At 35.3% G+C, this 12,063-nt stretch overlaps 1 protein-coding gene across 3 annotated transcripts in view; it reads right to left on the reverse strand.

Annotated features, from left to right (window-relative positions):
* The window catches only part of neto1l (neuropilin (NRP) and tolloid (TLL)-like 1, like), a 113,975-nt gene that overhangs the window by 12,044 nt on the left and 89,868 nt on the right, over positions 1 to 12,063 (reverse strand). For all 3 annotated transcript variants that reach the window (XM_084399068.1, XM_084399070.1, XM_084399069.1), the window contains exon 7: positions 6,098 to 6,326. In XM_084399068.1, coding sequence (XP_084255194.1) covers positions 6,098 to 6,326 — 229 coding nt within the window. The remainder of the gene's footprint in view (positions 1 to 6,097; positions 6,327 to 12,063) is intronic.

Genomic DNA, 12,063 nt, shown 5'->3' on the forward strand with positions numbered 1-12,063 from the left:
AACTGAATGAAACCTTAATGTAAAGTGGCTGTTTACACATAAACCAGTGCATTAATTACACAATCTTACAAAATAACAATGCGGACAGGCCTTGACTTGCTAAAAAATAAAGGTCCTGCACAATATATATATATTGAACGATATATATATATATTGAAGTTCTAAATAAAACAAAGATTACTGAAGTATGTTTTAGAAGCAAAATACTTTTTCCGTCTTGCAACTTCAATATGTCATGTTCAATTCAATGTTACTTGTAGTTTCTTAATTACTTGTGACATTTTCTAGCAATTTCTGAGTGAATCCAACATCATTTTTCATTCATTCAGTGTGTTATCAGATTGAAAGGCTCTCAAATATGTTGAATTAGTCATATATGCAAGAATCTGGTTGTAAAAAAAAGTTGAAACCACTCGGTCACTCATCTAAAAACATACTTTGCTTCTGTAGTAGAGCAAGCACATACAGTTTCACTTATTTAAAGGTATGCCGGGCAAGACTATTTTCAGTGGATGGTGGTTTCCCCCGTTCAGCTGCTGAGGATAGCAAACCAGAGGGAGAAAGCGAGTGCATAAGTAAGTGCCTAGGCAAGTTATGCAGGGGTGTTACCCGGGCAACCGCACATCCTGTGTTCATTCACTGGATAGGGCTGCACAAAAGACACTGGGCTCCTACACAAATCCACCTATCGCCATTCACCAAGACTGACGCAGACGCACAGCTGCATCTTTCCATCTCAGAAAGAGCACTATGTGTTTTCTGCACCCTCAAGGGCCTCAGAACCAAAACCACAGACTCATTCCCTCAACCATTCTTCTCCCGCATGCTTCAGGATATCCGCCTCTCTCTTTAAACGCACAGTAATGTCCATTAAAGCCCCGCAATCAATCAGAAGAAGTGGAAGCTGTGCTGCTATATGCTGCTGTCTGGTATTGCTCATTTACTATTTTCAGCGCCAGGGGTTTTTAAACTTGTTGATGCCAAGGAAGGACCCTCAAATAAGATGATCACCTTGCAAGGAACAACTTTGCTAAAATATAAAGAAGGCTATATATTTTTCATGTAAAAAGGAACTTTTATATTGTGTGACAAAGAAATATTGTGATAGTAAAAAGAAAAAAAAAAATCATAATTTATATATATATTTGAATGCATGTAAAGATATTTATTGTATTTTATTAAAATAAATATTTTAATAAAATCTGAAAAGTTATTGTTATATAACCAAATTATACCAAATTATAAACACACACACACACACATATATATATATATATTGAGTATATAATTTATATACAATTAATTATATATAAAATGTATTTATTTTACAAAAAAAATTGTGGAATCCCAGCACCCCATAGCCCTAACTGCCATAACCAATATGTATAATTGTGGCTTGTTTTGGGCTTTACATTCCTCTGTGCATTGAATTATGGGTACAGTGTCAGTGAATGCACATCAGTTGACCTCTAAATCCTAGTGCATTATGAATACAAAAAAACCCTGAACTATGGGAATCGCAGTACAAAATGAAAAGTAGTATATATGTATTTTTAGTGCTGGGAAAGTTACACAAATTTCATAATTTTATTCTATTTAGCATTTGTTTATATATATACTTATATATAAATTATACTGCTACAGTATATATACACTGCTATTTCTGTGCACAGTGAGGATGTTGGCATCATTTCCTTTTAATCTTTTACCCATCAGCATCGGCACAGCGTGCTTAGGCTGGGGTCCTTTTTAGGGACCACTGGGACAAGACAAATGGCGATGGGACGTCACTGGAACGGTGTTGAGACCATTACAAAGAAAGCCGTTTGATGCCGGCAATGTGCACCAATGATGAGTGTGCTACCAGCTAAACATTAAACTCACATTTTATCACCCTATATTCACTTTCTCTCTCTCAGCACTTCCTCTCATAGCCAGATACTCAATCTTTATCGCTCCTCTTCTGTCCCACAATACTTCATCCTCTTTTAGAGGGCCCATCCTTCAAGTTCCTTCTTTTCTCTCTCTCTCCTCCCCCATTACGCTTTATAGTTTCTGAAGCTGCTAGCGCTGCCACCCGGAGAGACGTGCCTGTAACTGCGCAGGACCACCGATTCAAAGACGCCCGGGTGGCGGGGCACCACCGCAGAACCCATGTTTCCTATAAAACGCTCTGTCCCAGCAGGAACAGCTTATCCCTTAAATGAATAATCCTGTTATTATGTGCATCTGTGGTCTCCCATGCAGCCCATGGTTTTATAAAGGCTACTTAGCGGAGGGAACAGGGGAAGTGATCGTTATATTCAGCATGGGAAGGTATGCAACTGATTTTACAGGGCTACAGTGTAATGCAATGTAATGTAGAATTTAAATATCAAATAGTTTATGTGCCTCATTTCGAACGAGAATGTATTACACCTTGTGTCCTTGCTTTATTAGAAAAGACTGTCTGTGTGAGTTAAAGGGATAGATACAAACTCTGTCATCATTTACTTACCATCATGTAATTCCAAAACCTGTATGAATTTCTTCTGTGGAACATAAAAGAAGATAATTTGAGAAGCGTTCTTTGTGCTTACAATAGAAGTCAATGGTAACCAAAATGGTTTGGTTACCAACATTCTTCAAAATATCTTCTTTTGTGTTCTGCTGAAGAAAGACAGTCTTACCGGTTTGGAATGACATGATGGCGAGTAAATTATTACAGAATTTTTATTTTTAGGTGAACTATCCCTTTAAACTTTTTAACCCTTTTTTAAAACCCTTTAAACAATTTTTGTTGATGAACAACATGGCTGTGGGGGTCCACCACCTTCTAACCAGCAAAAAGTATACCAGCGCCAGTATAAACATCAGTATAAACCAGTTTGCTGGTATGTTCAGCAGGGTTATGAGAGATTTATCGTGTGTTTGTGGCTCAAATCTCTGGCAGGACATGACCAGCTAAATAAATGGCCCGTGTTTCTTGGATACATGGATGAGCTATTTTCATTTCCCAAGTCCTGCTCGGTTTAGCGTTCTGTCAGGTATGAATGTGCTGGTGAAAATGAGAGTGGGAGAGCATTTTTGCTAAGTGTGTGTTCATAAAACAGGGAATAAATACAGAAGTATTAGATGTCAGTGCTTGTCAAATTTTGCACAAACATGTACACAAGGGTGTAAAACCCATACTTGCTGTGAGGTGAGATGGGTTTCATGAAAATTGTCAAGAAATGTTAAGCTCTTATTTCAACCCAAAACCAAAGGGAATATACAGTATATATATGCAGAATATTAGGGGTTGAACGACTTCAGATTATACGCCGACTAGTCACTGATGATGTCATTAATGAACAAATAAGCCTGAACCTCGAGCTGAGACTCGAACACGGGTTGCCTTGTGCACAACTATAGCATATGACACAGCGCTATTGCTCTTAAAGAACAGCTTATTTTTATTAGTTATTTTGTCTTTGGGTCTTTGGGAAGCTCGTGTAGTCCCTACCATCCATTTGTTGTAGTCCTTAAAAAGCAATTTCTTTAAAAGAAAATGTCTCCCTTTGCTTTGAACTTTGAGCATTGTAACTTTGCAGATGTTGTTTATGCTCAAACAGCAACATTACACGCTAACTAAAGTTAGAAAAGTGAAATCATAATCAACCACCCCTTTAAGGGTTAACTGTTGGAAACAGAGCATAAAAGTGGACTTTAAAGATTTCTTATCCTGTTGCGCCCTCTATAGGCCATGATCAGTGACTAGTCGACGTCAAGCTTAAAGGTAGGGTCGGCAGTTGTTTTCAAAAAATTTGTTTTCAAAATTTGTTTAAACTTTCTTTATATACCAATACATAATTAAAATGTAAGTACTCTGAAAAGGAGAGTATAAAAATCGAGTGTCTGTAGTCCTCTCAGGACACAATAAACACAGCTACTTATTTCCATTCGGAACGAATGAAATGATTGGCTGGGCGTCTGTCACTCTCCCTCGCTACCATGGCTACCACCCCTGCCGCTACAGGAGCTGCACACATGCGCGAGCACGGAGAGAGGCACGGAAGCTAGGAAGAATCACAATTATGGCAGAGAAAGAGCAGTCAAAATTCCCAGTACCTGCATATACAGTCAGCGAAGGCAAACAAGGCAAAAAAAAAGGAACTAGTAAGGTAGAAAGGTAGGCTACTTGTCTCCGGAGTGTAATGTTAGTCCTCATCAGAGCCAACAGTGCTTTCATCGTGGAAGCCCTTACATGCAAACCACCGTATATGTTATGAATCTTACATGAAATTCACCTTCATCACAGTATATCTGATGGTAATGGGAAACCGTGTATCAATGCAACCTGTTTAGCTTTGCCTTATGTTACTAGCTCGTTACCGAATCAAACTCAATATATTTTAAACTTTACCAGTATCGATATGCTAGCTTGATAGTGAGTACTAACAGCCCCCATACACAAAAGAAATATATTTTCTGGAAATGTTTTGGAATATATGCAAATATTTGAAATTGGCCCAATAAATATATTTCATACTTATATTTCATATATTTTTGTTATATTTCAGAATATATTTCAATGTATTTTTTTCTGTACGGGTCCCCAAAAGTGTCAAAAATATATGTGGCATATATTCCAAATACATTGAAATATATTCTGAAATATAACAAAAATATATGAAATATAAGTATGAAATATATTTATTGGGCCAATTTCAAATATTTGCATATATTCCAAAACATATCCAGAAAATATATTTCAAATATAATTATTTTGTGTATGGGCCATGTTAGTTGTTTATATTCATAATGATAAAGTTAGGTATTTTATTACATTTGATTCTGACATGATGTCACTACAAGCACTGCGCTCCTCTCCGCTCGACGCTGGTAAACGCGTCCTCCAGCTGAGCGGTCGGCGTCGCACGTTCATGTGTTTTGGGGGCGTGGCTTTGGAAGGAGCCCAGAAGGCAGTGGGTGGGAGTGAATGGAATAAGTAGCTGTGTTTATTGCAGTCCTGCGAGGACTACAGACACTCGATTTTTATACTCTCTTTTTCAGAGTACTTGCATTTTAATTATGTATTGGTATATAAATAAAGTTCTTTAAGTTCTTTACCTTTAAAGCGTCATGGCAGAGCATTAAAGTTGACCAGTCTGTGCAAATTCTAGAATGTTCTATTGCCTTTTTGCATGTTTAATTTGATGATTTTCATTGTGACAATGAGATTTGTGCTACATTTCAGTTCTGTGAATTTAGCTGGGAAATTATGTTACACTGCATAAAATACAAAACATACTATTTAAAAGTTTGGAGTCAGTAAGATTTTTTATTTTTATTTATTTTATTTAGAAAGGATGCATTAATTGGCTCAATAGTGACAGTAAAGACATTTATTAAGTTACAAAAGATTTAAAATAAATGATTTTCTGGTACAATAAGGTTAATTAGTTACCATTAGTTAAATACCTTAGTTAACATGAACTAAGAATGAACATTACTTCTACAGCATTTATTAATTTTAGTTAATATTAATTTCAACGTTTACTAATACATTATTAAAATCAAAGGTTGTATTTGTTAACATTAGTTAATGCACTGTGGACTAACAATGTACAGCTGTATTTTTTATTTACGAACATTAACAAAGATGAACTAATACAGTAACAAATGTTCTGCTCATTGTTAGTTCTTGTTAGTTAATACATGAACTAATCTTAACTAATGAATCTTATTGTAAAGTGTTACCGATTTTCTTTTGAACTTTCTATTCATCAAAGAATCCTGAAAAAAACTGTTATCAATGCTGACAGAAGAAAAATTTCTTGAGCACCAAATCAGCATATTTAACAATATTACTGTTTTACCAAAGTTTTGCATAAAAGACTTTCAAAAACATATTTTCTTTTACAGACTCCAATTTGAACAGCAGTGACATTTCTGATTGTTTCTTGTCATTTTGATGTTAAATATGACCCATACATTTCTTCATGAGATTCATTCAGTGTAGGCCTAAATAATAAATACAGTAAACACATGAGAGTTGGAACGGAGAGCTATAAGTGCAGTGAATGTGTGTGTGTGTGTGTGTGTGTGTGTGTGTGTGTGTGTGTGTAAGGCTTACGCTCTTGGAAGGTAGTGAAGAGTATACGGAAGCGGCTCTTTCGGCTGCCCTCGTCGGCCCACATGCGAACCACTCCCAGCGCGGTCACCAGCATGACGTCGTTGGCCACCGTGCTGCAAAACTTATTCCTCAAATCTTCCACCGAGCTGCTGCCGTCATACACCGCCACGAAATTACGTTTACACTCATTGGAGTTCTGCATCTCATAGTCTAGGAAACGCAAGTAGATCTAAGAGAGAGGGGAACAGAGCAAAAACACCCATTGGAAATCTATTACACTGGGATTTCCACACAGGAAATGGACACTTCTGTCGAAATAATCGTTTTATTTCGGCAGTTTCAACACACCCATCCCATATGTCATATCAATCTAGATCACCTGGTAAACTGTGTTTGCTTTAACAACCAATCTCTGTGGTCAGAAAAGCCTCAGATTGATGATAATTGCACAGATAGATCAACAACGAGAACACAGAAGGTTACGTTTGAAATTCAACTTGAACACAAAATTGAGAGGTTTCAAAAAGTTGCAATGATGAGTTCCCGAAGAACGGCAATAACCTGCACATCTACTCATGCCAGGTCCTTTGGGCTCTCTAAAAACCAGGGAGGTGTTAGAACGAACCATCTGTTTTCCTCTCACCCAATCTGACCCTAATCAAGCTTACTTCACACCTCTCCTCAACCAGACTCCCATTTTCACTGTTTGAAATATTAGAAAATTCTGTCATCATTTACTCACCCTCATGTCTTTCCAAACCTGCATGACTTTCTTTCTTCAGTGGAACATAAAAGGTGAGTTTTTGATGAATATCCAAAATAGTTTCATAAAAGAGTTTAATATGATTTGTGTAATTTACTACTATAAGTCAGCATGAAATAGAAAATGATTACCCACATGCATATGTTTAACATTTAAAAATATTGTAATTTTTAATCAAAATATCATCCAATCATCGTCCACTTAAACCCCGCCCCCTTTCTTATCACATTCAGATCTGCCTTCATCCAATCAACAACTGAAGCACTGTAAAAAATAAAGTTCCTGCCTTAAATGTTGAAGTACAATCAACTTGGATGTTTAAGTTATTTCAACTTAAATTACATTAAAGTGACTTAATAAATTGAGCTGAATCTTGTATAACATTGCATATAAAATTGCATAACATATTTTGATGAGTTAAAAAGCAATGTAAATTTTAATTTTTTACAGTGCGGATGGAAACCCATTTTCTTTTCTTTTTTAATAATCTGTTGAATGTGTTACAGTATGAAATAAAAGATCAGTCGCTACTTCCGTTAAATCCTGACATTAAGGTATACAATAACTCTGTGTGACCACAGTTCATGATAGTAGATAGAATCCATCAAGTTGTCGACTTTTTTTTTTTTAATCATTCTTTTATTAAGATCTTGTCAGTGAATCAGTTGACTGTTCACAAAACCAGTCTGAATGAATCATTCACAAATCAATTGGATTCTGTTCTCAGCTCACTGATTTGGTCACAGTGGTTTACAGGTCACTGAATGAAAAGTCTATCAGTGAAAAATCGGTTCAATTTCCGTCTCTTCCATACAGGGCTATCATATGTCTTCAGAAGATCCAAACGGCTAACTTTTATGATAATTTTTAGATGGCTTTGCATCATTTTTGTAGCTTTAAATCTCTAATTTCCATTCATTGTAATTGCATCGAAAAAAGAGAGCACAACATTCTTCAAAATTTCTCTTTGTGTTCCACAGAAAGTCAGTCAAACAGTTTTGGAACAACATGAGGGAGAGTAAATGACAGAGTTTTAATTTTAGGTATACAGTACTATTCCAAATACACTGCTAGAATATAGAATAAACCAAGTAACATCAAGTAGAATCAAACCATTCCAAATATTAGTACAGAATGTTCTCCTTTCAGCAGGTGGAGTTTGCACTATAAAGCGAAGTGATTTTACATTTAATGAGCTCTTGGTGTTCCATTAAGACAAGTAAATGAAGCACCCCAGTTCAAGCACTGGGTAAAAGCTCATGTGTTACTCAACAGCTCAGTAAATCTTCTCACTGTTATAGCATTTCATTCAACACATTTTACACTTTTATAGGGGGACTATATATCGATGTGTCATGCCAGTGACATTGGTTGGTTTGTCCTTGCCACCCACAATATGCTCACACCTACAATATAAGTAATGAACTAGTGACACCGTAGTCTTTCTGGAATGCTGCGGTGTGTACAATCTCTCATCATCAGCAAAAAAGCATGGGGGCGTCACTTATAGCCATACTGTACATAAACCCCACTCACTCACATCTGGACAAATGGAACATAAAGAGTGAGGGTTCTTCTATTATTATTCACATAAAGAGTGAGGGTTTCCAATATCCTCAGAGAATCACATGAAGACGAAAAGAGACTTTATGTGCTAGCTTATTAGCACTTTTTAGTCACAATTCACTAGGAGGAATATCATTAAAGTGTGAGACAGAAATGAGACTGAATTGATCTCAGAAAGTTGCCTAGATCAGTAAATGAAGCATTAGGGAACCTGACTGGATATTACTCTCCTAATAATCTAACAACCTTAGGGCAGCTGAAAAAAAAATCCAGACACTGATGCTGAAAGTGCATCCACTGACTACTGAATAGCCAATCACTAGCCGTGCCTTATAAACCCTAAGGTAGAGGAATGTATAATGTGATAAAAGCAAATATTTAATCAAAAGATTTGGGCGGTCCTCAGATCAGTCACAGTAGTCTTATCATTGCACCCTAATTAGTGGTGCTTGCTTTTAATTTTTATCTTTTCAACCCCAAACGTTTGACACAAAACTCATCCGACACCATCTGTGCTACTAACCGAATAATACTTGTGCTGAACGAGGAAAAGCGTGCTTTTAAGTGATCAGACATATGGTTTCTTTATGACAAAAATAAATAAACAAACAAAACAAAAACAAACAAAATGATCAATTTATGACCAATATATACAGTCAAAACAACATTTAATCAGACACCAGATATCATTTTTTATATTTTTTTTACTAGTGGGTGCAGGACACTATAGTTCATTTATGTAAGTGAGGATAGTAAAATAAAGTAAACTGTGACATATTATACCCAAAGATTCATCATACAGTGGACTACTGGTAAAATGTATACAAATTTGGGACCAAAAATTATTCAGACACTATGACCTGGCCATGTTTTGCTTAAGTGTTTTTTTTTTTCTTAAATTGCTAATGCGACCTTTTAACACCACAGACTGAACAGAATTAAGCATTGTTTGGTAATTGGTTAACCTAAATTGATATTTTCTAATTATGTACTTAAATTTAACAGCTGACAGCTATTCAGCCTGATTCAATGTGAGACGGTCTAAGAGTACATTTACATGACAATGATATGCTTAAAACGGAGAAGTTTTTCCTTTGAGTTTTTCCGCGTACAGACGACCCAATTGTCAAAATGATCCCCATTCACACGGATCCGCGAAAAGGACTAAAAACGCTGTATTCTGCTGCCAGGCCATTAGATGCCGATGAAACACAATAGACTGAACACGTAATGCACATGTGCGTGACGTCATCGTCTTCAGAGATTCACGTTTTTATGGTTTAAAAAAACGTGCACTTTGAAACCTGTTTTCAAAACTTTGCGTTTTCGGGCACCCAAAACGCCACTTCCGTGTAAACAAACGGCCAAAACGCATAAAAAGTTTTACGGTTTTAGTTGAAAATGGTGTCATGTAAACAGCCCCTAACGGCCAAAACTAGATGGCCAAAACCAGTGAAACATCAACTGATTTGATAACTCTGAGTTCTTGTCATATTTTATTACCATTTTCTAAACTATAGCGAATAAACTGTGACAATGTGAGAAATATTGAAGGTGTCTGAATACATTTTGGTTTGACTGTATATATACAGTATATTTAGGTACCCCCCAAATATATATTTAAAAAATGTTTAAAAAAATCATAATTTATATATTTTATATATATATATATATATATATATATATATATATATACACACACACACACACATATATACACATATATATATATATATATATATATATATATATATATATATATATATACATACACATATATACATACATATATACATATACATATACATACACATATACATACACACACACATATATATATATATATATATATATATATACAGGGAACTACACTAACCTTTTCCACTGGTGGCACTTGCGCTACTAACTTTTTCAGTTACTGGCGCAAAACATGATTTGGTCGCACAAATTATTTATAGTAAGCTGCTCTGGATAATAATGAACAATAATGAAACTGTATTGCATACAGATGTGCTTTTTTACTTGCCATCTTTTAAACCACATGCCTTCTTGTTTTTGTTTTCTTTAACATTAGTTGGGATAGATTTACTGCAATAGAAAATACAGTACACAATAAAGTGCCAAATGGATTTCAACATGCTATGGTTGGCACAGATGGGCAGACTCCTGAACTCTTAAGTAGTGATGCACCGATGTGAAAATTGTGGCCGATATCGATAATAACCGATATTAATATTGCTGTTATGGCCGATATCGATATCTCTGTATAGAAAACAAATTTACTGATAATCAAATAAAGAGATATTTTCCAAAACATTTGGAAATTATTTTTTATTTTTTATAATAATATTTCAATTATTATTGAAACATTATTATTATTTTTTTATTTTTTTTACTTTAGAAATGACTTATGTTGGGCACCTTTACCTGTGTGCAAAATATGTCACACATAGGACACACATGCATTATATTGCATATAATGTGTGCTGGTCAACTTGTCTAAAATTAAGAAACCCCTAGAAAACAGTAAAAAAAAAAAAAAAAAAAAAGAAAAAAAACACAGGTGTACAATAAAGATAGGCTACTTAATTTATTATTACAATATCCAAATATGATACTAAATAGCACAGGGAAAAGAGCTTCTATTTGTGACGTGCTGTCTTTGCATTTGAACATTGCGCATTTTAAACAGGACAGGCATTAGCTGCATAAATGTTAGCCAATACAAACATATTTATAGAAAACAGTTGACAATAGACAGGAGTCCAATAATAGCGTAACGAATCACGTATTCTAAAAATAATATCAAGTAGGCTAAGTTTGACGAATCCGACATATAACGAGGGCTGTGTTGTAAAACGTCCGTCATTTAACGAATTTTAAAAACACGGATGGATAATACAATATGCTTTCCGACATTTTGACAGAAAAAAAAACAAGCAAGAACAAAATTTAAACTATAGCCCGTCAATTTTCATTTTACAATTATCTTCTCTCTCTGTGTGCGCGCGCGTGTCCGTATTTGTGTGAGAGAGAGAGCTCGCGAGTCGCGCAGATACAATGGTATGTTTTAATCTAAGTAACGGTCGCGGGGCTGAAGCCAACTGATGTGTTGAATGCTCAGAGCACGTTATAAAACGTATTCTTAAAATACACATTTCTGTTTTAATAAATGCTCATAGTAATTCATAGCATATTGCCTAAAACATAGGTACAAAAATAATCAGTGATACATTTGCGACCCATTAAAAATTTTGGTCGCAATGGCATTTCAAAAGGTCGCAGTGTAGTTCCCTGATATATATATATATATATATATATATATATATATATATATATATATACTGGTAATGGTGTCAGCTTCAACATTGTATTGTGAGTATTGCACACCACTCACATTTCTTGAGAAAACGCAAATCTGTAGAACTTAAAAAGTAAATCTATAAAAATCTGTGAATCAGTAAAAAAAAAGACTATATGAATTAAAACCTCCTGCACCCCCCCCCCATCTGAAACAAGCCCTCTCCAGACTCAGAAGCAGGCTTGAATGCTTGAGTACAGTCTAATTACCCAGTAGAATAATTGTATCTCAATAACTCAGCTTTGTTCTCCTATCGCTCCTCTGGAAAAAAAATTA

This window comes from Rutilus rutilus, assembly GCF_951802725.1.
Source record: "Rutilus rutilus genome assembly, chromosome: 24".
NCBI lineage: Eukaryota > Metazoa > Chordata > Actinopteri > Cypriniformes > Leuciscidae > Rutilus > Rutilus rutilus.